The 27,675-nt window shown below is 37.6% G+C and overlaps 1 protein-coding gene across 8 annotated transcripts in view; it reads right to left on the bottom strand.

Annotated features, from left to right (window-relative positions):
- LOC140496913 (solute carrier organic anion transporter family member 4C1-like) overlaps positions 1 to 19,211 on the bottom strand; it is a 121,830-nt gene extending 102,619 nt beyond the window's left edge. For 2 of the 8 annotated variants that reach the window (XR_011964447.1, XM_072597327.1), the window contains exons 1-3: positions 18,993 to 19,189; positions 17,710 to 17,804; positions 17,153 to 17,403 (exon numbers count right to left, since the gene is read on the bottom strand). Coding sequence is in view for 7 of the 8 variants with exons in the window: in XM_072597327.1 (XP_072453428.1) it covers positions 17,153 to 17,403; positions 17,710 to 17,804; positions 18,993 to 19,034 (388 nt within the window). In the remaining variant the exon portion in view is untranslated. Of the gene's footprint in view, positions 1 to 17,152; positions 17,626 to 17,709; positions 17,805 to 18,332; positions 18,584 to 18,992 lie in introns of those variants that run through there. The other 6 variants (XM_072597328.1, XM_072597326.1, XM_072597325.1 and 3 more) reach the window with 6 other exon arrangements.
- Between the last annotated feature and the right edge of the window lie 8,464 nt (positions 19,212 to 27,675).

Here is a 27,675-nt window from a genome sequence, read left to right as displayed (position 1 = left end):
AATGTGAGCTTCTTCAGGGAAGGGGATGTTTTTGCCTTTCTTTATAATCCTAACTTCCTAAGGTTACAAGGGCCAGTGCCAGCATAGTGCCACACACACAGTAAGCATATTAAAATGTCTGTTGTTAATTAGTTAGGTGCCAGGATACAAAAAACAAAAATGAAACAGTTCCTGACAGCTGCCAGGATCAGGAGAGGCTTCATGTAGGAAGTAAGTCTTGTAGGAAGCAAAGATTCTAGGAATTAATGGTAAGGAAAGGGAGCATTTCCAGCATAGGGATAATCTATGGAAAGTCTTGAAGATAGCAAATGGAATGTTGGGTAGGTGATACAGGAAGTAAGCTAGTTTACCTAAACTGTATTATATGTAAATAGGAGCAGAATGTAATAAACCTGGAAAAGCTGAAGATGTATTATAAAGGGCTTTAACTACCAACCCAGAGGTGTATGTATTTTATCCACTAGTTTAAACCTCTAGTTTCCAAGTTTTTGAATATGGGAGGGACACCATCAGACCTGAGACTTTCACTCTAGGAATATAACTTTCAGCTGTCAGCTATGTAGAAGATGGGGAGAGACTGGAGATAGGAAGACTGATAGGGAGTCCACTGCAGTGGCTCAGGTGAGAGACGATGGGGCACTGAAGTACAGTGATGTCTCTGAATGGAGAAAAGGTAAAGGATGTTTGAGTTCTTGTAGAAGCTGAATTAAGACTTAGCAAAATTGGATAGCTGATGAGATATCGGGGATGAGGTAAGCAAAAGAGCCATACCTAAATGGAGACTTAAGAATAATATTCTGAATAATGCGTAAGTCTCAAATAAATCGCAGAAACAACAATAATAATATGAGAATCAAATGATAATTATGAGTCAATGGAACAAAAGTTCTAAGATATAGCTATGGAAATCTTCAGAGGTAAAAATCTCTGAAAATATGTATTAACAAAACAGAAAAAGAAAGGATTAACAAACCTAGTAACCAATTGTAAAACTGGGAAAACGAAAAAAATGTAAAATGAGCACAGAAAAAGAACATTTTAAAAATTTGCATACAAATAGAAAAAACAAAAACAATATGTAACTGAAAAATAAAATTAAAAAACTGTTTCTTTTAAAAGAATTACAGAACTAATAAACCTTTCACCCGGCCAAAAAAATGGAAGAAACGAAATTAACAATAACAAAAAAAAAAAAAATAAAAGGCAACATCATAACAAGGTTTTTGTGGGGTTTTAAAAATTCTTAGAGCTTACTGAATATATGTGATAGCATATAATAAGCTAGGAAAACTGAGAATTTAAGAAAAATGAAAGATTACCCACAAAAACATACAATGTCTCAAATGAACAGAAAATGCTAGAGATCTTAAACAGCCCACTCTGAGAAAATAAAAATGAAGTGGCTATAAGGGAACATTCAAAAGGGAAAAAAGCCCTGAGTCAGATAGATTAGTGGGTTATCAAAAATTTCAAGAGCAGTTAATAGGTATGCTACACAAGTCATTCTGAAAAATTAAAAAACAAAACAAAATAACACTCTACCCATCTCCTTTCATGAGATGAATAACAGGCCTGATAACTAAACCAGGCAAGGATAAAGCAAAGAAAGAGAAATATAGACTAGTATCATTAATGACTATCAATGCAAAATTTTAAAATAAAAACTTAGCAAAAACTAAGCAATATATAATTCCCCCCCACTATGACCAAGTGAGATCTTAGAAGAGGTAAGTAAGAATGGTTCAATATTAGGAAAAATTACCATTAAAAAACTGACAACAAAAACACATCAAACCACATGTTATAATTAGATGTATCAAAAATCTTTTACAAAATACAGTCATTTATAACAAAAACTTTATAACTAAATCCCTAGGCAAAAAAAGGTAATTTTAATGTAATTTAAAAGGATATGTACAAATTCAGAGTCAAATTCAGAGCACAACTTGCTTCCTGGGACCTAGCTCTGAAAAACAGGATGTCTCCTAATAGCAACTTGACAGAATCTAGTGAACATCTTAAACCTAATATCTCCAAAATGGAATTCATTATCTTTTCCCCTAAACCAGGAGTAGCGAACCTGAAGCCTCAAAGCCACATGTGGCCCTCGAGGTCTTCAAGTGAGGCCCTTTGATTGAATCCAGACTTCACAGAATAAATCCCCTTAATAAAATTTCTGTAAAATTTGGACTTAATCCAAAAGCCACACTGAAGGACCTGGAAGGCTACATGTGGCCTCAAGGCCGTGGGTTCCCCACCCCGCTCAAGACCTATGTAACTAAACTAATATAAATATACTAACAAAAGCACTCTATAAAAAAATAAAGAATGGTAAATAATTGGAAAGACGGTTATGGTTCATGGTTGGGTCATGACAATTTAATAATGGTGATACTACTTAAATGAGTATAGACTTAGGGCTTTATCAATCAAACTACCAAGGAGGTATTTTATAAAGCTAGAAAAAACAATAGCAAATCATTTGGAGAAACAAAAGGCCAAGAATATCAAGGAATACAGGGATTTTTTTGTTGATTTTTTTTGCTTTTTAAGAAAGTAAGCATCAAAAAACTATTTGATACTAGTTTAAAAACAGAAAAGCAAGATCAGTGGATGAGATCAGAAAAACATTTGAACACTGTAAACCAGCATTTGATAAATCCAACACAAAAGACTAATAGGAAGCACTCGATTCAATAAGAATTACTGGAAAACTGGAAAACAGTTCAGTTGAAATGATACCTTATATCATATATCACCAAAAACTCCAGATGGATACATTAACTAAATATAAAAGCCCACATGATGTTTTTTAAAGTATCTACATTTTACTTCTGTGAAGACTGGGAGAGGGGAGGGAGAGAGTTCTTCACCAAATATAGGAAAGCAATATTAATAAAAAATAAAGCATAACTTTGAGTATGTAAAATCAAAGAGTTTTTACAAAAACAAAATCAATGCCGTAAGGATAAGAAAGGTGTCAAGTAAAAATATCTTTACATTATCTTTGACAAATGTGACATCTAAGATACTAGAGAACTGACACATATATGTGTATGTGTATGTGTATATAATATATATGCATGTATAAACTAATAGCTCTTCCCTTATAGATAAATTGACAGAGTATGAATAGTGTTGATGAGAAATGTTAACAATCCTTCAAATACTAAGAAAAATGCCAGTGAAAATGATTGAGACTTGCCCTATATTCAAGAAATAAACAAAATGACAAAATATGGTAATAGTCACGTTAAATATAAGTAATTTGATACATTTTTATATATGTTATATATTATAATACATATAATTATTATAAATAAATATAATAATTTAATAAATAGTTACGGGAAGGCAGACACAATAAAGCACTGTTGGTGGAATGGTAAATTGATCCAAACTTTCTGAAAATCAATTTGAAATTTTGTAAGAAAAGTCACTCAAGCTTTCCACACTTTTAATTCCGTGAGTCCATTACTGGACATATGACTCCCAGAAGTAATGAGAAAAAAGGTTCTGTATATGACAAAAGATCTACTGCAGCGCTGTTTACTTTAGTGAAAGTTTAAAAATTGGTACCTATAAACTGTAAATGGATGGACTTTCATATACAAATGTAATGAAATGTCACTGTGCCATAAGAAATTGTGAGTTTACAGAATGTACAGTGATTTATAAGATGGAATACTAAGTGAAGAAAACTTTAGAGTCTATGTGCAATAATGTCAATAAAAGTATGCCTAAAAGACTCAGGACAGCGCTATTTAGTACAAAATCTTTCATCTCAGCAGAGCTGGGGAGCTACACATGTGGAACATGTCACTATATATGAGAAATGACTTTTTCAACGTTGGTTAGTTTTGTTGAAATTGTTTTCTTTTTTAAAATTTTTTTATGAGGGGAAGAAAGAAATACGTTTGGAAATGGGGTGATATCGTTCAGCTGTTTTTCAGTCATGTCTGATTCTTCATGACCCCATTTGAGGTTTCTTTGGCAAAGATACTGGAGTAGTTTGCCATTTCCTTCTCCAGCTCAGTTTACAGATAAGGAAACTGAGGCAAACAGGGTTAAGTGTCTTGGCCAGGGTGATATGAGAAACAAAAGATGTCAATAAAAATCAAGTAGCGAAATAGTTGAATAAATAGTGGTTGGTAAAATTAAATAATAAAAATAATACCTAGAATTTATCTAGCACTTTGGGATTTGCTGAATGATTTACATATATCATTTTATTTGATCCTCATCACAACCCTGCTAGACTGATCCCATTATTATCCCCATTTTATAGCTGAAGAAATTGAGGTTAAGGAAGGTTAAGTGATTTGTCCAGGGTCATACAGCTAAAATAGAGCAGGATCTCTACTCGTCTTCCTGACATGAGTTCCAACATTTACGAGAAGCCCATCTTTATATCATAAAAAATGATGAAAAGACAATTGCAGAGAGTCCTGAATAGTAGGAACTGATGCAGAGTGAAGTAAACTGAAGCAGGAGAATGATTTATATGAAGGTAACCACATTGTAAAGAAAAATAACTTTGAATGGCTTAAGAATCCTGAACAAAGCACTGTCTCTAAAAAAATTGCTATAAAATATATTACCCATATCCTGACAGAGAGGTAGTGGATACAAGGTAAAGAAAGAAACATACATTTTGGAAGTGTGTGGATTAATTTTCATTGACAACGCTCTTTGTTACAAGGTAGCTGTTTTTTCTTTCTCTCTCTCTTTTTTAATTGGAGAGAGAGTTGGGGAGACAGGAAAATTTAAAAATTATGACACTAAAGAAAAAAGCTATCCAAACATTTAAACGAACACACTGATGAGAACAGAAGATCAAATAAAAGGTGATTTTCAAAGGAAATTATTGCAAATTGTTTTTAAAACTGACATGAAATATCAATCATCTTCTTGTGTTCTGTTGCATATATATATAAATGTTCTCTCTTTTTTGGTGCTTAAGGTAAAAAATTTTTAAGTGTTTTTAAGTGTTTAAAGGCATGCCTGTTTCCTTCTCATATTGACCTTCTAGGATGCCCTGGATGCATGCATATACCATTCTTATGAACATTGTGGAGATTTATAAGTACACAAACACATGAATCATTAAGTCCTGATGTCTTTTTATTAATCTATTTAGGAGTAGGGTAATGGGATAAACATCATTGTTGGTGATTTATTCCTTTTCCTTCTTAGGGATAACCTGCTAATTGATAACTAAGTGACTTTAAATTTTCATTACCTAAAGACTGAATTTCTTCTCTAAATTTGTTGTTACATGTCTCTGAAGATATGAAACTAAGTATCACTGAACGGAGAAGTAGAGAGTAAGTGTGAACACATCAAAACATATGACCTATGAGGAACTTGGAACAAAAGAAAAGCCATGAGAGGAATGAACATAAAAAAGAGAAGATGGGCTAGTTCCATGGAAAGGGCTCAAGATGACAGATAGACAGTTCAAATGTCCCACTGGTATCCTCTTGATGTCAAAAGAAAGTGAGGAAAACTTCTACTACACTGGGTATACATATCTTTTGTCATTCAATCAATAAGCACAGTAAGAGCCTCCCATGTACCAGACACTTTGCTAAGCACTAGGGATACAAAAAGGGACAAAAGATAGTTCTTGCCCTAAAGAAGTCTACCCTCTAACCAGGCACTTACAATTTAATGGGGCGAATTTATGGAAGGACATAGTAAAGAGTCCCCCATGAGACACAGGCATGACTTATCTGCATTATTAGAAGGCCATCCAAATTGATCAAAGATTCAATATGAGTAAAAGAGCTCTTCCCTACTTCATTTTCCAAAACTGGTAGTTTTACAATCACTGACACTGAAAACAGAATAAAAAAATGTTGGAATCTCAGTTCAATTTTATGCCCATTTGCTGTTCTCATTGAATGTTCACAGGATAATTGATTCAACTATATTTCATAGCCATATCTCCGAAGGTTTATTTTCTCTTTAACAGATTTTTGGACATATTTATCCGGTGATAACTGCTCATTATCTTCTCTCCTCTTTCTTCACTTTCTCTCTTCCACGTTTCACAAATGAACTTATACTATAAGCTGGAGAAATTACCTTTGGCTGTCATGTATTTATGATTGACAAAAATATTAAATATTTCTTGCCTGAGATGATTTCTGTACTTTTTCTATTTCTGTGAGGGGTGGAGAGGGGAGAGGGGACTGCTTTACATTGGTTTAACTTCTCTAGGACATTCAAGAGTATAAGTAAAAAGGATATATGCTACATTGCCATTTATCCTTTCTTTTAATTCATTGTAAACTTTGACCTCTGCTCTAACAGGTCTAGGATATAATTATAATACAAAAAAATCTGATTCTGAAGTGATTGATATGTGAAAAGAGATAGACAGGGAGATATCAAAACACTTAAACCTATAGGTCTACTATCTCTATACAAATCTTTACAGAATCATCTGTACATGAAACAAATATATCTTCAGTTAAGGTATAGCAGGGAATAAGAAGGCTTTCTTTTTTCTGTTTCCTTTAATTTTTTTTTCCTAATTACATTGCAAAAAAACCCTTTTAACATTCATTTAAAAAAAAAATTTCAGATGGGGCGGAGCCAAGATGGCGGAGTAGGAAGATGCACATATACTAGCTCTTATCCCACAGCCCACAAAATACCTGTAAAGAAGAACTCTCAACAAATTCTAGAGCAGCAGAAGTCACAGAACAATGGAGTGGAGGAGATTTCTAGCCCAGAGTGACCTGAAAAATCGATGGGAAAGGTCTGTTGTACCAGATGCAGAGAAGATCCCAGCCCAGCCTTGGCCACATGGCACCGAGAAGAGCAGATCTGAGCATGCTTCAGGGACAGAATCTCCAGTGGCAGAACAGTTCCCTCAACCCATAGGTGCCAAAGGTCAGTAAGAGGGTCTTTGCAACTAGCCAAGCAGGGAGCAGGGTATCCCCATATCCTGGGCCTCCTCAGGTGGCAGCAGTAGAGGCAGCAGTGGACAAGGCTCCCAAAGCAGGCAGTAGCCCACATCCATTGTTGAAGGTCTCATCAGAAACCCCCTGGGGGAACTGAGCCCTGTGTGGCAGCCCTGCCCCCACCTGAGTAGCTGATCTTAATCTCACACTGAATAGAAGCCCTGCCCCAGCCTAAAGCCCCTGAGGGTTTGGAGCAGCTCATCTGAATCTCAGCCCCCAGTGCTGGCTTGGCAGAACTGGAGGCAAGGTGGTTGTGGAGAGGAAACTCAAAAGTCAAGTAACTGGCTGGAAAAATACCCAAAAAAGGGGAAAAAAATAAGACCATAGAAGGTTACTTTCTTGAGGAACAGGTGTCTCCCCCCATCCTTTCTGATGAGGAAGAAAAAGTTATACTGTCAGAGGAAGTCAAGGCCTCTGCCTTCAGGGCCTCCAAAGGGAACTTAAACTGAGCTCAGGCAATAGAAGACCTTAAAAAACAAGTAAGTAGCTTACTAAAGGAGAATCAAAAAAATGCTGAGGAAAATAACAGCTTTAAAAAGAAGCTAACTCAATTGGAAAAAGACGTCCAAAAAGCCAGTGAGAAGAAGGAGGTTTTAAAAAGCAGAATTAGCCAAATGGAGGAGAAGGTTCAAAAGCTCACTGAACAAAATAATTCATTGAAAGAGAGAATTGAGTTCGGGGAAATGAATGACTATGAGTTAAACCAAACAGTTAGTAAACAAAACCAAAAATTTGAAAAAATAGAAGATAATGTGAAACATCTCATTGGAAAAACAACTGACCTGGAAAATAGATCCAGGAGAAACAATTTAAAAATTATGGGACTACCTGAAAACTATGATCAAAAAAAGAGTCTAGACATTATCTTCCATGAAATTATCAAGGAAAATTGCCCTTATATTCTAGAACCAGAGGGCAAAATAAATATTGAAAGAATCCACCAATCACCTCCTGAAAGGGAACCGAATGGAGAAATTCCTAGGAATCTTGTGGCCAAATTTCAGAGTTCCCAGATCAAGGAGAAAATACTGCAAGCAGCTAGAAAGAAACAATTTGAGTACTGTGGAAATACAATCAGGATAACAGAGGATCTGGTAGCTTCAACATTAAGGGATAGAAGGCTTGGAATGGGATATTTCAGAGGTCAAAGGAACTGGGATTGAAGCCAAGAATCACCTACCTACCAAATCTGAGTACAATACTTTAAGGGAATAAATGGTCATTCAAAAATATAGAGGACTTTCAATCATTCATATTGAGGAAAACCCCAGATATGTATAGAAAATTTGGCTTCCCAAGATAAGAATCAAGAGAAAAGGTAAACAGGAAAGAAAAATCATAAAAGACTCTCTAAAGCTGAACTGTTTACATTACTACATGGAAAGAAAATATTTATAACTCTTGAATCTTTTCTCAGTATTTGGGTAGATGGAGAGATTGTACATACACACACATACACACATATAGATAGAGAGTACAGGGTGTGTTGAATCAGAAGAGATGATATCCACACACATAAAAAAATAAAATGAAATAAAAATTAAGGGGTGAAAGAGGAAAGCATGGGAGAAGAGAAAGGGAGAAATGGATGAAGCAGGCTATAACTCATAAAAGAGATAAGAAAAATCTTGTTCAATGGCGGAGAAAAGGGAGAAGGGGAGAAGGGAAAAATGAAGCTCTCCACATGTGGCTGAAGGAGGGAATAACATACTAAATTTGATATGAAAATTTATATCACACCACAGGAAAATAGGAGAGGAGGAGACAAGTGAGGTGAGGGAAGTGTTAGAAGGAAGGGCAAATGGGAGAAGGGAGTCACTAGAAATAAACACTTTTGAGAAGGGACAAGGTCATCTGTGGGGGAAAAAATAAAGGGGGATAGAGTAGGACAGAGGGCAATATAATTAGTATTACACAACATGATTATTATGGAGGTCTTTTGCAAAACAACACATATTTAGTCTATATTGAATTGTTTACCATCTCAGTGGGGTTGGGGAGGGAGGGGCGGAGAGAGAGAAGTTGGAATTCAAAGTATTAGCAATGAATGTTGAGAATTTTTATTGCATATAATCAGGAAATAAAAAATATAGGAAATGGGAAATTTATCTTGCCCTATAAGAAAAGAGAGAAGATGGGGATAAGAGAAGGGCAGAGTGTGATAGAAGGGAGGGTACACCGAGGGAAGGAGTAATCAAAATGCAAGGCATTAGGAAGTGGGGGAGAGGAGTGATGTGGAGAAAAATTGGACATGTTACAAGGTGAAGTAAAAGCAATTAGTATTAAAACAACTGACTGAATTAATTACTGAGAATAAATCAATGATATCTTTAGTTTGGGGAAAAGAATTTTAGTCTAAATTTCCTAGAGGAAGGTAACCTTGGGTAAAATTTGGCACTGATGGAAAAGTTAAGGTTTTAAAGGTAAATTTGATTTTATGATTGTTATTTAATCAGGAACTAGAACATGTATAGAAAGCCATGTAAGCCTCTTAAGACTTGCTTCAAAAGGTGTTCATTAGCCAAAGTGAAATTATAATCATATTTGAAACGTGGTTATTGGAACGTGCCATTTTTAGATGCTATGGGACTATTAACTGACTGTTCTTCTGAGTCTAACTCCAGGTATGGATAGCAAGAAAGGTAGTCTGGGCCTCCAATCCATGATGCCAGTAAGCCTGTGAGATGCTGATATGAACTGCAAAAGGTGATCTCATGGGAAGGGTGGGAGAGAGGCTGTTCAGCCTGGGCTGAGATAGGATTCTCCTGATTCAATTTCCCCACTGACACCTGGCAGGCTTTAAGCTTGACTGAATGCAAGTGGATAATCTAATCCTGCCTGGAATTGACATGAAGTTGGGGAGATATTGTATCACTGCAATGTCCCTACTCTTGGTGGCAATTTCCTATATTGGTAAGCTTAATATCAGATCTATTAAACTATAGATTATTGGTAGGGGAACATCCGAGGTTAAGTCTAAAATTAAGCTATTAGGCATAGGACTTTAGACCAACAACAATAAGTTAAGGTCCTGTAATTCTTAGTAATACTGTCAAGACAATTAGGTCAAGAACTTGTGAAGTTAGCAACATAAATATTATTTGTGTCTCAGTCAGTTAATGTTTTAAAAAAAGTTCTTTTGTGGTCCATATTGTAAATGCTTTAAAAAGAAGTATCATCTGACCAAAAGTTTGAATTGTTTTATCTGTTATAAACTGTGTTAAAAATGAAAAATAAAATTAAAAAAATTTTCAGTTCCAAATTCTCTCTTTCCCCTTTGCCTACCCTTGCACTGAGAAGACAAGCAATTTTATATAGATTATATATGTGCAGTCTTGAAAACTGAATTTCCATACTTGTTATATTGTAAAAGAAAATACAGACCAAAATGAAACAAAACAAGAAAAGTAAAGAGTTTTTAAAAAGCATGCTTTGATCTGGAGTCATACTCCATCAGTTCTTTCTCTGGAGGTGGACAGCATTTTTTCCTAAGTCCTTTGGAATCATCGTATTATTGAGAATAGCTAAGCCATTCACAGTTAATCATCATATACTATTATTGTTACTGTATACAATTTCTGGTTCTGCTAATTTCACTTTGTATCAGTTTATATCTTTCCAGGTTTTTCTGAGAGCAGTCTGCTCATCATTTCTTATAGCACAATAGTATTCCATCACAGTATTAGACTATGACTTGTTAAGCCATTCCCTAACTGATGGGAATCCTCTCAATTTCTCATCTGCTGCCAACTCAAAAGAGTTGCTATAAATATTTTTGTGCAAAAGTCCTTTTCCTTCTTCTTTAATCTCTTTGGGATACAGATCTACTAGTGGTATAGCTGAGTATGCACAGTTTTATAGCCTGTTAGGTATAGTTCCAAATTACTCTCTAGAATGGTTGGATCAGTTCATAACTCCGCCAAGAGTGCATTAATGTCCCAATTTTCCACATCCCTTCCAATATCTGTCAAGTTAGCCAATCTGATAAGTGTGAGGTGGAATCACAGAGTTGTTTCAATTTTAATTTGCATTTCTCTACTCAATAGTGGTTTAGAAAATTTTTATATGACTATAGATAGGTTTGATTACTTTGTCTGAAAACTGTTCATATTCTTTGACAATTTCTCAGTTGTATTCTTACACATTTGACTTAGTTCTCTATATATTTGAGAAATCAGGCCTTTATCAGAGAAACTGGTTGTAAAATTTTTTTCACATGTATGATTACTATGTATTTCCCTCCATTCTTTTCCTCTCATTTATCCTACTCTCTTTCGTCTTTTGCCCTATCTATCCCCAAAAGTGTTTTGCTTCTGACTACTGCCTCTCCCAATTCATCCTCCATTCTATCAGTTCCCCCCCACCCCCTGAGTCCCCTTTCTCTTATCTCTTTCCCTCCCACTTTCCTGTAGGGTAAGAGACTTCTTTACCCAAATGAGTTTGGGTAACCCAAATAGATGTAATAATAATAAATAACCCCAAAGACTTATTCCCTCTTTGAGTCTCAAGGGCTGTCTCCTACTCCATTCTGCCCCCCGTCCATCTTCCTCTCTACTGGAAAAGTTCTTTTGTGTCTTTTATGAGAAACAACTTACCCCATTCCAAGGGCATTTCTTTTTCTCATCTATTTTTTAGATATTATTTCATCATATTCAACTCATACCTGTATGCATACTCCTTCTAACTGCTGTAACAATGGATTGAGGAGTTACAAGTATCATTTTCTCATGTAGGAATGCAAACAGTTTAATTTTTTTGAAGCTCTTGCAATTTCTCTTTCCTGTTTACTCTTTCATGCTTCTCTTGAGTCTTTTATTTATAAGTCAGATTTCCTGTTAAGCTCTAGTCTTTTCATTAGGAATGCTTGAAAGTTCTTTCTTTAATTAAATATCCATTTTCCTCCTGAAAGATTTTACTGAGTTTTGCTGAATTAGGTGATCTCTTTCAGGAGGTGATTGATGGATTCTTTCAATTTCCATTTTATCTTCCGGTTCTAGACTATCAGCTCAGTTTCCTTGATGATTTCTCGAAAGATGATGTCTAGGCTCTCTTTTTTTGATCATGGCTTTCAGGTAGTCTACTAATTCTTAAATTATCTCTCTAGATCTATTTTCCTTGTCAGTTGTCTTTCCAATGAGATAGTTTACATTTTCTTTTATTTTTCATTGTTTTGATTTTGTCTTATTATTTCTTGATGTCTTATGAAGTCATTATCTTCCACTTGTCTAATTCTAATTTTTAAAGAATTAAAAACTTTTATACCTATTTTTTCCAATTGATCAAGTCTACTTTTTAAGGAGCTCTTCTCTTCATTGGATTTTTTGTGCCTCTTTTACCATTTAGTCTATTCCGATTTTTAAGGTGCTATTTTCTTGAGTACTTTTTTGTGTCTCCTTTCCCAAGCTGTTGACTCTTGTTTCATGATTTTCCTGTATCACTGTCATTTCTTTTTCCAGTTTTTCCTCCACTTCTCTTATTTCATTTCTGAAGTCCTTTTTGAGCTCTACCAGGAAATCTTTTTGGGTCTGAGATGAATTCACATTTTTCTTTGAGGCTTTGGATGTAGCAGTTTTGACTTTGTTGCCTTCTCCATTTGTGTTTTGATCTTCCCTGTCATAATAACTTTCTATGGTCAGGTTCTTTTTTATTGTTGTTTGCTTATTTTTCCAATTTATTTCTTGACTTTTAACTTTATGCTAAAGTTGTACTCTGCTCCAGGGTGGAGGTTTAGGTTTTTTGTGCATCTGTTTTTAGAGGTAGCTTGGGGTAGGGTGGGGGGGGGGGGGCTGTAAATTTTTAGTTCTTTCAAGGTGGTATGATCTATCAAAGTATATTTACTATTCTCCTAGACTGTGCTCTGCTTTGTGAGTAAATACAAGCATACTTTTCTACCTTGGAACTCTGACCAGTATCCTTAACTCCCTTGTGGCTGCAAGCTGTGGTATGCTAATGCTGCTTCTCACCCTGGGAATGTAAGCTGGATCTGAATATGAGAAATGCAATGAAGTTCTGCACCCAGTGCCAGCAAAGGGACCATTACAATCTTCTGAACCCTTTTATCATCTGTGGGCTGAAAGCTCCAGATGTAATTTCTGCTCCTGCTGATCTGGTCACCCCCCAAGGCCTGCTGCTGGTTTGCTGGGGCCAGCCTGTGCTGATGTAGCCTGAGCTGGACTGCACTCTACCTTCACCTGGGTGCAACAGACCTTTCCTATATACCTTATAAGTTGTCTTGGGTTAGAAAATTGTTTCAGCTTGTCCTTTTGTGCATTCTTCTGCTCTAGAATTCATTTTGAAGCAGATTTACAGTTGTTTAGAAGGGAATTTGGAAGAACTCAGGGGAGTCCCTGTCTTTTCTCTACCATTTTGGCTCTGCCTCCATTAGCAACAGACTTTCACAATAGATATTTAATAATGGGATCACATCTTTACCATCTGACAATTAAAATGTAAAGAACATAATCTCATACTGTGCTTATTGCTTATTGATTACTTCTTCCCCTCCCCTCCAAAAAAAAACCACATTTGATTCTGTAAAACTAAACACAGCCTCACAGGCCAGATGAATCTGTGCATCAAAATCATTCAAGATTCCTTGTCAGATAAAAGGAAAAAAATCATTTGTTAAAAACTTTTTGATGACAACCACCCAGGAAGCCATAAAATAGGAAAAAAGATGTATGGTCACCAAAACTTTTCATTGCTGTAGTAAAGGAGATTCAGCATAAAGTCTAGACCAAAGAGGAATTTCCTGTGGATTGTAAGGTGCTCTAAATGCTGGCTTCTATTTGTGAATTGCATGCTGCCGAGTGCATTAAGAACTGAACATTTCAAAGCCTCCTAGAAATCTGTAATCATTCATGTGGTTTTCCATAACCATATATACTAAAAAAACCCCAAAGTAAATGAAGAATATCAATGAATTAGTATGTGGGTAGACAATCACATAAAGTTTCTCCATCAGTATGCATATCTAGGACAGATAATACATCTGGATAATGAGTAAGATTTGACTTTAAAAGGAACAGAAAGATGGATTGGATTGCCTTGGGAAAAATTGCAAAACTTCTTTACTGTCTCCAAGTTTCCTATAAAGTTAAAGGCTTATATTTTAAAAAAACAACATTCACTGGTGTTCCTATGTAGTCATGAAACATGGAATACAATTTTCTCTAGAGAATAAGAAAATTTATATTACAAAAAGAACATGGAGAAGTGTTATTCTGAGAGTTAGAAAGGTCCTCAGCAACCATCTAGTCTGACCCACACATGAAAGAAATCCCTAGTATAACATTATATACCTGACAAGTGGTCATCTAGCCCACAGATGTAAAATTTTAGGCCCATAAAACTCCGGAGTGTGGTGTGAACCAGATTAAAATGTAACTGTAAAATGTTTAACAAAATAAATAAAAATACAACATGAGTAATGTTAATTTATGAGCTTCATATTTAAATTTTTTTAGCACTGATCTGTTTCAAGATTTTCAGGGTTTGTTGTTTAATTGTTTTTCAGTCCTGCCCAACTCTTCATAACTCCATTTGGCATTTGGGGTTTTCTTGGCAAAGATACTGGAGTGGTTTTCCATTCCTTCTTCAGTTCATTTTACAGATGAGGAAACTGAGGCAAACAGGGTTAAATGACTTGCCCAGGGTCACACAGCTAGTAAGTGTCTGAGGTCAGATTTGAACTCAGGAAGAGTTTCCTGACTCCAGGTCTGGCATTCTATTAACTGTGCCATCCAGCTGCCTCTGACTTGAGAGATGTTGCAAAGGTGAAAATAACAGGCCTTGGCAAGGTTGGATATGAGGGATGAGAGATAGTGGGGTGCCCAGGACAATTCCTATGTTGCTAGTCTGAGGACTGGGAAGATGGAGTTGCTCTTTACAGTAACAGGAAAGGGAGGGGAGGAGGGAGGCCATACATGGCCTTATAGGTCCTTGGGTGCAATATTTTGTCTGAGTCCAAGTTTTATAGAACAAATCCTTTTATTATGGGGATTTGTTCTATGAAGTGTGGATTCAGTGAAAGCGCCGCACTTAAATACCTAGAGGGCCACATGTGACTTTGAGGCTGCAGGTTTGCCACCTCTGGTTTAAGGGAAAAGATAATGAATTCTATTTTGGAGAGGTTGGGTTTAAGGTATCCATTAGACACTGTCATGATAGTATTAGGAGACATCCTGTTTTCCAGAGCTAAGGCCCAGGAAGCAAGCTGTACTCTGAATTTGACATAACAATAATTTTATGCGCTCACCATCTGGATGAACACTGCTGCATCTAAAGTACAAGTCCCCGAGCTCAGCCAAGCAACAACAGGCCCAGATAGTCACTAGACAACCTCGCCTCACTGCTGCTGTTGTACCTCACCACTGTTGCTACACCACAGTGTTTGACTCTGTGTAGCCACAAACATATAAATCAAGGTTTAGCCCCAGCCCATGTGTCGAGTTTCCCTCCTTGCTTGCATGCTATTTCCTCAATGTAGGAAATAAACTTCTGTCTTAGTCTCTGCGCAATTGTTTTTGCCTGCTCCATCTGTTTGGCTCTGGCTTCCACAAGCCAAGAGATTTGCTCTAGTTGAGAACATCCAGCTGAGATGTCCAAAAGGCACTTGAAGATTTGAGACTGGGGTTTAGTAGAGAGGTTGGGACGAGACAGGTAAATTTGTGAAGTTTTACCTGAGACAAAGTATAAATGTGTCCCTTTGTAACTCCTACCCCCTGTTGCTAGGACCAAAAAGAACAAATTCAGTCCCTCTTTCACATTCCAGCCCTTCAAATAAGTAAACACAGCTATCGTGTGTCCATATTAAAATACCTAAATATGGCTATTGTTTTTATAAGCCCTCATTAAGTGTGTTACATTCCTGTTCATCAGACCTAAATTTTAACCCTTGGTCCAGAAATCCAAATTTTGTTTACAGATAATACTGCTGTGGCTATACATTTCTTAAATCACTCTTTTTCTTCTTAAAGTCATACCCTTAAATGTTAGCAGTGATGAAATACCTGCTCTCCTATGGTATAGTTTTTTGCCCAAGTCTTTAGGACCCCAGCCATGATTCCTAGGTTCTTCATAGCAGTATCTGTCAACCCAGAATGAATTAACAAGTGGATCTCCAGTCTTCAGTCAACCTGATTTCCTAGTACTCAATCCTATTAAACCTATAAATCACTCCCCTACAAAAACAGTAAACTCTAGCCCTCATTCCTTACTCATTCCTTAAACACTTATGCACTTTCTTATATTTGAGCCTTCCCCAGCCTATAACAAGATCTCTCCTACTCAAATCTTTTCCATCCTCTAGCTTGATTGAGATTTCCTCTACTAAGTTTTCTTGCCACAAGTGAGCTCATTTTTCTCTTTAAATCTTCTGTAACACTTCCATTGCAAACTTTATCACATTCTCTTTTGGTTTATAGCTACACTTATCAGATAACCTCACTAGACTGCAGGCTCCCTTAGGGCAGAACCATGACTAAGCCAGTTTTGTATCCTAACACAGCACCTTACAGAGTGAAATTGTAATACAGTTGCCAGTAGTTTGGATAAATGAATTGTTGCCTTTCCAAATGGAAAGTAAACTCCATAGAGACACCAAAAGCCACTCACCCTCACCCCCCTTCTTGTACAGATACATACACAACAGGCATGAAAATGCTTGCTGAAAAGCTATATTCTCATGCTTAGAGAAATAGAAAAAAATTAAAGGAAATGAAATTTAAGATAGATAATAACTCTATCAGGACTTTCGTCTCCAGGGATAAGTGTCAGGGACTTATAGACACAATTTTTTTTCAGTTGACTTCCTGTTAATACTGACCTCTTGTGGACTGGACTCCTCTTGCCTTCATCCTTTCCTGACTAACTAGATCCACCCTTTATCACACCCTTGGTCCTTCAGATTGGATGGTGAAGCCATGAATCCCAATTAAGGAGGGGGCTCAGGACAGAACTTTTCCTTTCTCATCTGGCTGGAATACTTGGGGGACTTCTCTGACATACACACCTTACCCTTTTCATACACACATACTTTTCAACTTCCTTTTATGTATTGTCTTTTCTGACTGTAAGCTCCTTGAGGACAGAGATACGTGGATAGACAAGACAGAAACCTGATAGATTATAGACACTAAAGAGATATACACGTCTCCCATTCCCGGGGGAAGAGTTACCTTGGGTGAGGGCCAGCAGACAGTAGTGGAACAGGAAGCCCTTGGGGTTGTTCCAGCGCTGCAGGCAGCCCGGAGTGAAGTTTCCCCAGCCGCACAGGCCCTCCTCCAGCTCCGGGGGCTGCGCCTGCGGCTGCTGCTGGGGTCCCAGCTGGGCCGATGGCCCCTGTTCCTCGGGGGCGCTGGGTGCGGAGGCCGGCCTGGACAGCTCCCCCTCCGCCGCAGGCTCCGGCTTACGGTGCTGGAGGCCGGGGCTGGATGGGACGAAAGCCGGGTTGTCGATGCCTCGGGCTCCTTCCATGGCTGGACGAGCTCCGAGCCGTCCCGGGAGAAGCTGCGCTCGGCCCCCCCCTGCGCTCCGGCCCCGGCCCGGAGGCGAGGCCGTGACGCGGCCGCTGCCCAACCGCGGAGCCCCCGCCTGTCGCCGGTCGGCCCGAGGCCCCCCGCCCCCTCCTCGAAGCGGGGCGAGCCCGCGAGCCCTTAGCGGACCACTCCACGGGAATGGGGGGCGGGAGGGGGCAGGGCCGGCAAGAACCACAGGCTGGGGTTTGAGTATTTACCTGTTCGTGGACTTTTCTTGGGATTCTTGTGTCCATCCGAAATAGCTGAGGGATGCCCACGAGGGCATGACCCCACAGGCGGTACCAGACATGCCCTATAAAATGGGCCCAAAGAAAAGCCACGCAGTTAAACACTGCTCTGTGAGCTTCCCACGCGCAAAGCAGCGGTTTGTTTAGGGCACGCAAGCCGCTCACACCACTCCCTGCCCCATCAGAAGGAGAAAACGGACCATTGACTGGGGTGGGAGCCTCTCTCCATAGTAGATCTAAAACTCCCTTAGCATCCTGCTCATTGCTTGGATCAAGCTCACCGCCTGACCTCCTCGTCTACACCACCCAGCCATTCCTTCCTCTCTGATTTTCTAGCTGCCTCTGTTTACTCTCTCATTCCCAGCTGCCTACAAATACACAGAAACCTTGCTCCCCCTCCCAACAGAAACAAAAACCTTCACCCTCCCAGAAAGAGCTGTCTACAGGGTCTTCTCACTTTTCAGCCCCTTGCAGTCTGACTTCCTATCGCATCCCTCCACTAAAACCCCTTCAACGTTACCAATGATTAGTCTTCACGCTTAGATCTCTAGGCAACATTTGATGTTGGCCACCTCCCTCCTTTGTCCCCATACCCTTTTCTCTTTGGGTTTTCCCGACCCTCTTCTCTGTATGGCCTCTCATTAGTCTCCGGCTGCGGCATCAGTCGTGTCTCAACCCCTTGGTGTGAGACTACCCCAGCACTCTGTTCTTTAGTCCTTTCCCTCTCTCTACATTCTTTCTGTGACCTTATCAATTCCAGGGATTCAACGGGTATCTCTAAGTGGATGACTTGCAGATCTACAGATACTCAGCTCTAGTTTTCTCCTGGCTTCCAGTCCCATCACTGCCAAAAGCCTATTGGACATTTCCAATTGCTTACCTATGGGCATCTCAAATTCAACACAAGGAAAATAGAACTTTTTTTTTTTTTGTCACATACCCCTATTCCTCTGCCTACTTTTCCTTCTAACTTCCGTTCCTGAGAGGCCTGAGGGCACCTACCATTCTTCTGTTCAACCAAGTTCATAAACTTGAAATCAACCTCAACTGCTCCTACTATAGCAACCTCCTATCCAAAGATTTTTCAACATTTCTAGTGTCTTTCTGTCAATTCACAAGACCAATATCCCAGTTCTGGCCTCCAATACATCTTACTTGGTTTATTGCTGTCCCTTTTCACAATCTCTCTCCTCTCTAATATACCCCCCCCCCCCACAAATGACAAGTTGATATTGCTAAAGCACAAGTCTTACCAAATTATTCTCTTGTGCACAAAGTTCCAGAGACTTCCCCATGCTTCTAGTATAAAATATAATTTTCGCTGGCTTTCAAAGCTCTTCACAATCTGGTTCCAGGACTCTGAGAGTTGTAACTTCTCTCAGATTCAGTTTTCTCACCTGTAAAACTCGAATAATTATAATTCTAGCACCTCTTTTACAGAGTTGCATGGATCAAATGAGAAAACATATGCAAAGTGCTTTGTAAAACTTAAAGTGCTGTGTAAATGTTAACCGCTATTATTATGTGATTACAAAGCCACCTTAAGTGATATTTGAAAGAGCATGGAAAATAGAAGTACTCCATAGTTGGAGAAATGCATTTTTTTGTTTCAGTTTGCGAGAAAGGAAAAAGAACAGTCTGAAAATGATAGCCAGAGAGTTGGACTTCAGTCCCACTGGTGAACATCTAGAAAGGGTCCATGACTTCATCAAAAATTAACTCGTCTCATTTCCTTTTCTGGCAAAATTACTAAACTGGTAGATGAGGGTAATGCTGTGGATATGTGACCTAGGTTTTAGTAGAGCTCTTGATAAAATATTTGGTACTAGTTTTGTTAAGAAGATATAGAGATATGAATCAAGACAATGATAAAATCAGGTGGACTCAGCATGGGACAGATGTTTTAATAACTAGACTAGCTATGAATGGTTCCGTGTCAATGTAGCAGAAAGTTTCAATATTTGTGTGTATGTGTGTGTCTGTCTGCGTGTCATGGACCGTTTTGGCAGTCTGGCAAAGCCCTTCTCAATAATCTTTTTGAATGCGTAAAATAAAATATGTAAGATTACCAAGAAAAATAATTCTTTTGAAATAGTTATCAAAATATTTGTAATAACAAACTCTTGAACCTCAAGTTGAGAATCATTGGTAGAGCATTGAGCTAAGCTAACAAGATAAAATTCAAAAGGGATAAATATGAGATTTTGCACTGTGATACTTTCCTCAACCTTACAAATATAAAATGCATGGTAAAATATTAATTATTCTGAAAAAGATCTGGAAATTTTAGTGGCCTGAAACCTCAATGTGGATCAGCAGTGTGATGTGGCCCCCAAATACTCTGATAAGATTTTGGGCTGCATTAAGATGCTGGGCATAGCTTCCAGGAATAGGAAGTAATACTTCCTCTACACTGTGCCCTTGTCAGACCTCATCTGTATTGTTTGATACAGTTCTGGGTACCACAGTTCAAGAAGGACATAAACTGGAGATTGTCCATAGTAGAGCAATCAGAATAGTAAATTACTCTAAATCTATTTATTTTGAGAACCAATGGAAGGAACTGGGCATATTTAGCCTGGAGAAGACTCAAAGCAGAGTTTAGAGGGTGGGACATGAAGTTTGTCTCATGTGGAGGAAGGACTAGATTTTTTTTTTTTTTGTCTTAGAAGACAAAGCAAGAAGCAGTGTATAGAAATTACATAGGGAAAAATTTTGGCTCAACCTCAGGAAAAACTTCCTAACAATTTGAGCTATCCAAAAGAGGAATGGGCTGTTTAGAAAAGTGATAAATTAGAAAGGTGATAAAGGTCATTGAGGCCTTTCTAATCCTGGCACATAGCAGACAATAAATCTTGTGGAATGAATGCCTATCCATATGAAGTCTAAGAAATGATTCATCAAGGCATTCAAAAGTCAAATTTGACTATCATTACAAAGCTAGTATTCAGGAGTAAGTCCTCAAGTTTGAAATGGAAAAGGGTAAGCCTAAATGTAAGCTTTATGAAATAGATTTCTAGCGTACAAGTATCAGTGGCTAAAATTCACAAAAATCAATCAGCAAGAGTTGAGTTTTCATGAGTTTTTTAGTATTGTGCTAAGAGCTGGAGACAAAAAGACAGAAATAAAACAATACCTGCTCCTTCAAGGACCTTACAGTCTAGCAAAGACCTGGCCCTTTTATAGCTATTGGAATGTTTGAGATTAAAGATTCTATGTTAGTTTTGACAGTTGATCAGGAAAATCCCTGTGTCAAAACTCAGTGTCATAAATTGAGATCAGTTAAATAAGTGAATGAGATCTAGGATATCATGCCTTTTTACCCAAAACAATTAAAAATTAAAAAAATTAACCATTCAAATGGTTAAACTTATCATATACTCACTTCAAGCAAATCATCCTACACATTACCTACCTTACGGTGTTGTTATGAGGATCAATAGGATACGTTGAAAATCTTAAAAAGTATACAGATGTTAACTATTAGTGTTATCTCATTTTTTTCTTTTGTATACAGGTATAGTCATAGAGAAAGATATTAGGAATTGAACTTATACTAAAGAGGACAAACTTGAGTCTTTGCTTTCTGACCCATCTCAATTAGTCTGCCACCGTAGACTTCTGTTTCCCTTTGGTACCCGTAGCAAGAATTGTGAAGATTCAGGCTGCTCCTTGGCACTAAAAACTAATCTCTTTATAACAGATTTTCTCTCCATAATTCTGTATGATGGAAAATCTTGGAACATAGTGGTCCATAAAGAATCAGAGTTGCTAGTGGTTCATGAGACAGTTGCTATGTAAGGTGAATTAAAGCAGGCTGACACACATTTTCAATAATGACTGATGCTCAAGAAGTGGTCAAAGGACAACATTGAGGAAATGAATGATCAGAGAAAGAGGTGGTGCAGTCATAGTCACACAGTGAGGTTGAGGGAATTGGCTGTCCAAGTACTCAGGAATGTAAAAAAGATCTAGAAAAGGAGTTTAGATAAACTGGAGTCCATCAATTTGGATGGGAAAAAAATACATCTTTATTTTAACTAACATTTAGTTATCATATTCATTTTATTTTATGCACTCAAAAACATTATTCTGAGAAAGGGTATGCAGTTTTTGCCAGACTATTGGAAAAGTCCACGGCTCCAAAAGAGGATTCGTGATGAAATATGCTATCTATCTCCTGAAAGAAAGGTGCTGGATTCAGAGTGAAGATCAAGACTTCTTTTTATTGGATATAGCCATTATACTAACTCATTTTGCTCACCTATATACATGTTGGTAACCAGGATTTTGTTTTTTCCTTGCCTTTCTTAATGAGGGAGGGGAAAGGGTGAAAGAACCCACATGTGAAAATAAAAAGCAAAAAACCTTGAACTCGAAGGCCTCTAACATGTTAAGTACATTGTTTGTGGAGAATCTTTGGGGAATGTGGACAAGAATAAAGCAGGATGAGAAAGTGTGATCTGCAAAATCTACAGTGACAGAGAGAATACTCATGTCACTGAGGTCACAGATGCAATCAAGTCTATCATCATTGGAATTCTCCATATAAGTATTACTTTTTGCTATTTTTAATTTTTCTAGTTTGCTCATTTGATGCTTAAAAACATCCTATATTCACTTGTTTAACCTTTAACCCATTCATCTGACAGTTTTTACTGGTCTCTGACCACACCCAATAAGGGAAATAGAGTTAAAAAAAAGCTTAGACTAAGAATGACAGTTTCTGAGTTTTCTCACTTAATATTGATGTGATCTTGGGTAAATCATTCAATCTTTCTGGCCCTGAAGTTCCTTTTTTATCAAATGGAGTTTATAACATTTATGCTGTCTATAATACTAGGTTGTTTTGAAATAAACTATATAAAAATGATTTGTTAAACTTTAAAGAGCAGTTGCTATGGTATCGTGGCATCTGAGCACTGAACTTAGAGTAGGAATTCAGATTCTGCCACTTAATCTGTGTGACTTTAGGGCCTCAGTTTCCACATGTGAAAAAGAAGAAGGTTCCACTAGTTGACCTTTTAGGTCATCTCTCCTAGAATCCTATCTTATGAAAGATAAATTTATTCTCATTTCCTGAATTGCCAAATGCACCCTTTGTGAACATTACACCTTATTGATTCATGACTGACATCTGGTGGAGAAAATAAGTAACTGCTTAGTTTTCCCTACGAAACTTGAGAGGGAAAATGGTGATAGGCATTTTTTTTCAGAAGTTCAACTTTATAATGCTTTTTCTCAAGAAGATGCTACTTCAAAAGTGGGGATGAGTTGTATTAAAGTGATAGTAATAATGCCTTACTCAGACCACATTTAGGATTTTATGCTGAGTTCTAAGCATTACATTTCAGAAAAGAAAGTACATATCAAGTGCTTCCCAAGTTCTAGAAATTTTACAAATGCTATCTCATTTGATCATGACACTAACTCTAAGAGGTAGGTGACATCAGTATCATCTCCATTTTATAGTTTGGGCAACTGAAGCAGATAGGTGAAGTGACCTATCTTTCTGAGGGTCACACAGCTACATGAGGCCAGATTTTAACTCGGGTCTTCCTGACTTCTGAAGTCAGGTCTAGCACCATCCATAGCAGCGTCTAGCTTTCAGGGGCAATAGTGTGAGGAGAAAGGCTTCTAGGATGATGACTGACAGCTACAAATAACAATAACTGACACATAGAGGGCTTTGGAGTTTACAAAGCACTTTTCATACAACCTTTCACAGATTCCTTACAATAAGTCTATGAGGCAAATAAAACATTTTATGCATTAGAAAGCTGAGGCTCAGAAAGACTGATGTGACTGGCTCATGTTCACATAACTAGCAAGTGTGAGAAACAGAATTTGAACTTGTCCACTTTTGATGACAGATCTGGTTTTTGTCTTTCCACTATAACACCATACTTCTTTATATCAGTTTATGCATGGAAATAGAGATATTTCGCCTGGAGTGAAGGAGACATAATACCTTCCTTCCCATATTTGAAGGTCTTTGGTTGTTTCAGAGGTCATTTCCTGCTGAGCAATTAGCTCCCCAACCCAGGAGCTGCCAAACTCCCGAACTGGAGGATGCCACTTGTGTCAGGAAAGGTACAGGTTTTATGTGGATAGTGAGAGGGACACTTTTACTGGGCTGTTCCTGGAGAGAAACAAGTGGCCACATGACTAAAGCAGGCTTGCATTTGCATCCCCACCAGGCTTTCTCCAGAGGCATTTCCCCCTTTTATCCTTTTCATCCTTGCTCCCTCACTTCCCTTCTCTTTTCTCCTCATCAAGCCATTGCTTTGGCAACATGTAACTGAGTTGTTTCTTTAAGGGTTGAAGGTGCCATTTTGGCCTTGTGGACTTTTGAGATTTAAGAAGCCTACCCTAATGAGAATGCTTACTGGATGTTTCAACTGAGTACTTCCTCATCTTATACATACATGTATATATATATATATATATATATATGTATATATACACACACATGTATGTATATACACACATACATTTATATGCATATACATATATGTATACACACATACATACACACATGTGTATATATACATACACATATACACAGTCTGCTATGATAAGTCAGTATAAAGAACTGAAGAATAGTTTGTTTTAAGCTTGTATCCTTTAAATTTATTTCCATTTGTTACTAAGTAAAATTTCAATTATATTTTATGATCCACGCAGTATCTTATTGCATTTTAAAACTTGAACCTGAGTGATTAGGTTAGCTTAATTTAGATTTGCCTACAATGTTTGGCATAAATTGGCAGTGCTTTGGTTGCTTTGGTTTTTAAGATTTTTTTCAGTGGCCTCAGAGCCATTTTTAAAATGGAGAAATTGTCTTTTTAAAAAAAAGGGGTTCATGGGTGAGAGGATGGCTAGATGGTATGGTTTTGGTTCCAAATGGAAAAAATTGGTTTGATATATAAGGAGTCTTTGTTTGCAGGGATGGCATAAAAAGAAAATCCCCACTGACCTTGTGGGATTAGGATCCTGCATTTTGAGTTACTTAATACCCTCTCCCCAAAATTCCCTGGTTCCTATTAACTTCATCGGAAAAAAGTTGAATTGCTAATTCAGCAAAGTAAAAATTAATTGTCCTTGCGTCTTATGTAATTTGAAGTAGATAAGAATGAGTTTTTAATCCTGAAAGATCAGGCACTGAGACCAGAAGAAAGGCTAATGGGTTTGTTAATCATATAAGTGAAAAGAATATTGCTGCTGGAGATAGAAATTAGTAGCCTACAAACTGAAAACATGCTCCCTGACCCAGAAGTTTATCTGGAGAGGAATTTAAATCTTACTGAAATTAGAGTTATAAGGAAGGAGGATAAAAACAGAAGTGAAGATAGAGGTGGGTGGGAGGGAATTAGAGCAAGGTAGAATTCTATTACCAATTTTTTCTCCCATCTCCCGTTACATCTCTGGGGAGTGACTTACTCCATGGGTGAGGCAGAAGTTGGGCAAGCTTTCACTACTAAGGAACCTTGTGTTTGTAAGAAAAATGTAAAGAGCAAATCACTGAATCAGTGAAACAATGCCTAATGAGACTATGATGTAATGGAGCCAAATCAGAGTATCTGTCGCAGAATTCCACATTGGGAGAATTTACAGATGATTGGTTCTTGGAAAATCAGTTGAACCAAATAGAGGCTCCAGATATTTAAAAGGTCCTTCGTCCCTTTTAAGGTTGATAAAATGGGGAATTCTTCATATTTGGCCCAATAAAGATGAATTCTTTCCATTGCTAGTTCCTAATGGAAGATGGCAAAGTATGAGGCTAACTTCTTTTTTTTAAGAAATAAGTTTGATTGGTTGATTGGATTTTTATCAGAACATCTGGAGATGGCCCCCCAGTTAATTATATTTTTGGTCAGAACCTGCGATTTTATTGATCTATGGAAATACTGATGTGGAAACTCCCCATAACTTAGAGTTAGTTTTTAGAAAGGCACCTGGGGGCATTGAGAGGTGACTAGCCCAAGGTCACAGAATTATTATGTTAGAAGCAGAGCTTGAACTCAAGTCTTCCTGAAGACAAGACTACCCCTTTATCCATTCTGCCATACTGCTTCTCTTTTGTTAAAAAAAAATCAAGAAGAAACTAAGAACATGTATTATTAATCAGGAAGAAATGAATCACTAGGCTGAACGATGATTATTTTTAAATGAGTATCTTCAAATTAGAAGCTCCTCTCATTTTCAGCAACTCGTCTTTCATAAAAATAACAGTCAAAATGAGAAGATTCTGCTGAATATTGAAATATAGTAGCTTTGCTATTTAGAAGCAAAAACTTATAAGTCCTTAGGTAGGAATCATCTCAATGTAAAGTTTATGATTGTTTTTCACGAACAGTTTTCCCTGATAAGGATGAATAATCTCTCTCCAGTGTTCTCATTTCCAAGAATCTTTTAACGTAACCCTTTTGAACTGCTTACTCAAAAAGCCAGTGTTAATCATGCAAAAACAACCCTCACTTTTCAAATTTCTGCTTGTCATGCCTCACTAAACATTAACTGAAATGAAAAACAAACCAGAAACTGATTCAGCAGTACTAGCAGAAATTCCTGCTTTTGAGACTTCAAAAGAAAGATCCTTAGTGATATTTTTTGAAAGGAAGAAACTACGTTCATGTTATCCTTAATGTGACTCTGGTCTTAAAAGAAAATGTAAAATCACCTTTTTGCTTTGAATTAGCACACCACCAGGAAGCAGTGTGGTGAAGAGGAAAGGCATGGGTTTAGAAGTCAGACTCAGTACTTAAAACCCATGTAACCTTGCGAAAACAATTTAACCTCTTTGGGTCTCAATTGTCTCATCTATAAAATGAGAGGGTTAGAGTAGATGACTTCTAATGTCACTGCCATCTCTAAATCTATGATCCTAGTGTAGCAGTGACTGGGGCTTGGAGAGGTTTGACTTAACAGAAAACTATCTACTTCTTAGATGGCCCCCAACTTTGTGGAGGTAGAGCCACTCTGTTCCCCACTTTTTCCTTCAGGTGGGACTTTTCCTCTCTCTATCTCACTCAGCTCTCTTTAGGGGAGACATATTTCTTCCAAAATGTAATAGAAGAAAATAGAGCCTTCTGAGTCACATAAGGTGACTGCCTCTGCAGGGAAGCCACGTCTGTTCCATTCTCTCCAAGTCTCTTAGTGCCTCAGCTCTGTTCAGCACTCTTTCTTCTGTACTAAATCTGATCCATTAATATCCACACCATTGAAGAAATTATGAAAGGGTGATTTGTCTCTATCATTTATAAACAAAGTTAGGCAAATGTTAAGGAAATAATCTTTTTTCATTATACTATTTCTCCCCCAATCAGATGGGTAAAGTTGATATGTGGGACATGGGAAAAAAGAAGGGTATTTTCTGAGCACCCTTTGAAATTGTATGTTAGGCAGCCTCTTATTATTCCACCTTCACAGTAAATAAGACTGAATGACTCCATAAAATAGTCTTAAAAATCATTTCATATATGCATTGTGACATATATAACTGACATTTATATCAAGCTTTAAGGGTTTTCACCCTTAAATACCTTCCTTATCTTATTTGATTTTCACAAAAGCCCTTTGAGGTAGGTGCTACAGCTGCTATGCTTTTGCTTTTTCTCACTCTGTTTTGTTTTTTTGAACTAGAGGGGGAGATAGGTTTAGAAGGGCTCTCTGATTTGCCCACAGTCTACAAGCTAGCACTTGTAGGATTTGGTTCTGGTCTTTCATGGTGAGGACATAAAGGCCCCCTCTCACTAATTTCCTCCTCTCCTCTCTCTTGTCTTCCCTTCACCCACTTTCCAATCTTCCTCTTGTCTTGTCTCAGTCTCCTGAGTAATTGTTTGGGATGGCTAGTAGATGGCAAATCAAATTTACCTAGGTCATAGTGTGGTTGTTGCTTTTCTGTGTTAAAAGGGAGGTTGGAAATCATCTAGG

The sequence above is a fragment of the Notamacropus eugenii genome, chromosome 3 (genome assembly GCF_028372415.1).
Source record: "Notamacropus eugenii isolate mMacEug1 chromosome 3, mMacEug1.pri_v2, whole genome shotgun sequence".
Lineage (NCBI taxonomy): Eukaryota > Metazoa > Chordata > Mammalia > Diprotodontia > Macropodidae > Notamacropus > Notamacropus eugenii.
The sequence above is the reverse complement of the archived record's forward strand: the minus strand, read 5'-3'. Positions and strand labels throughout refer to the sequence as shown.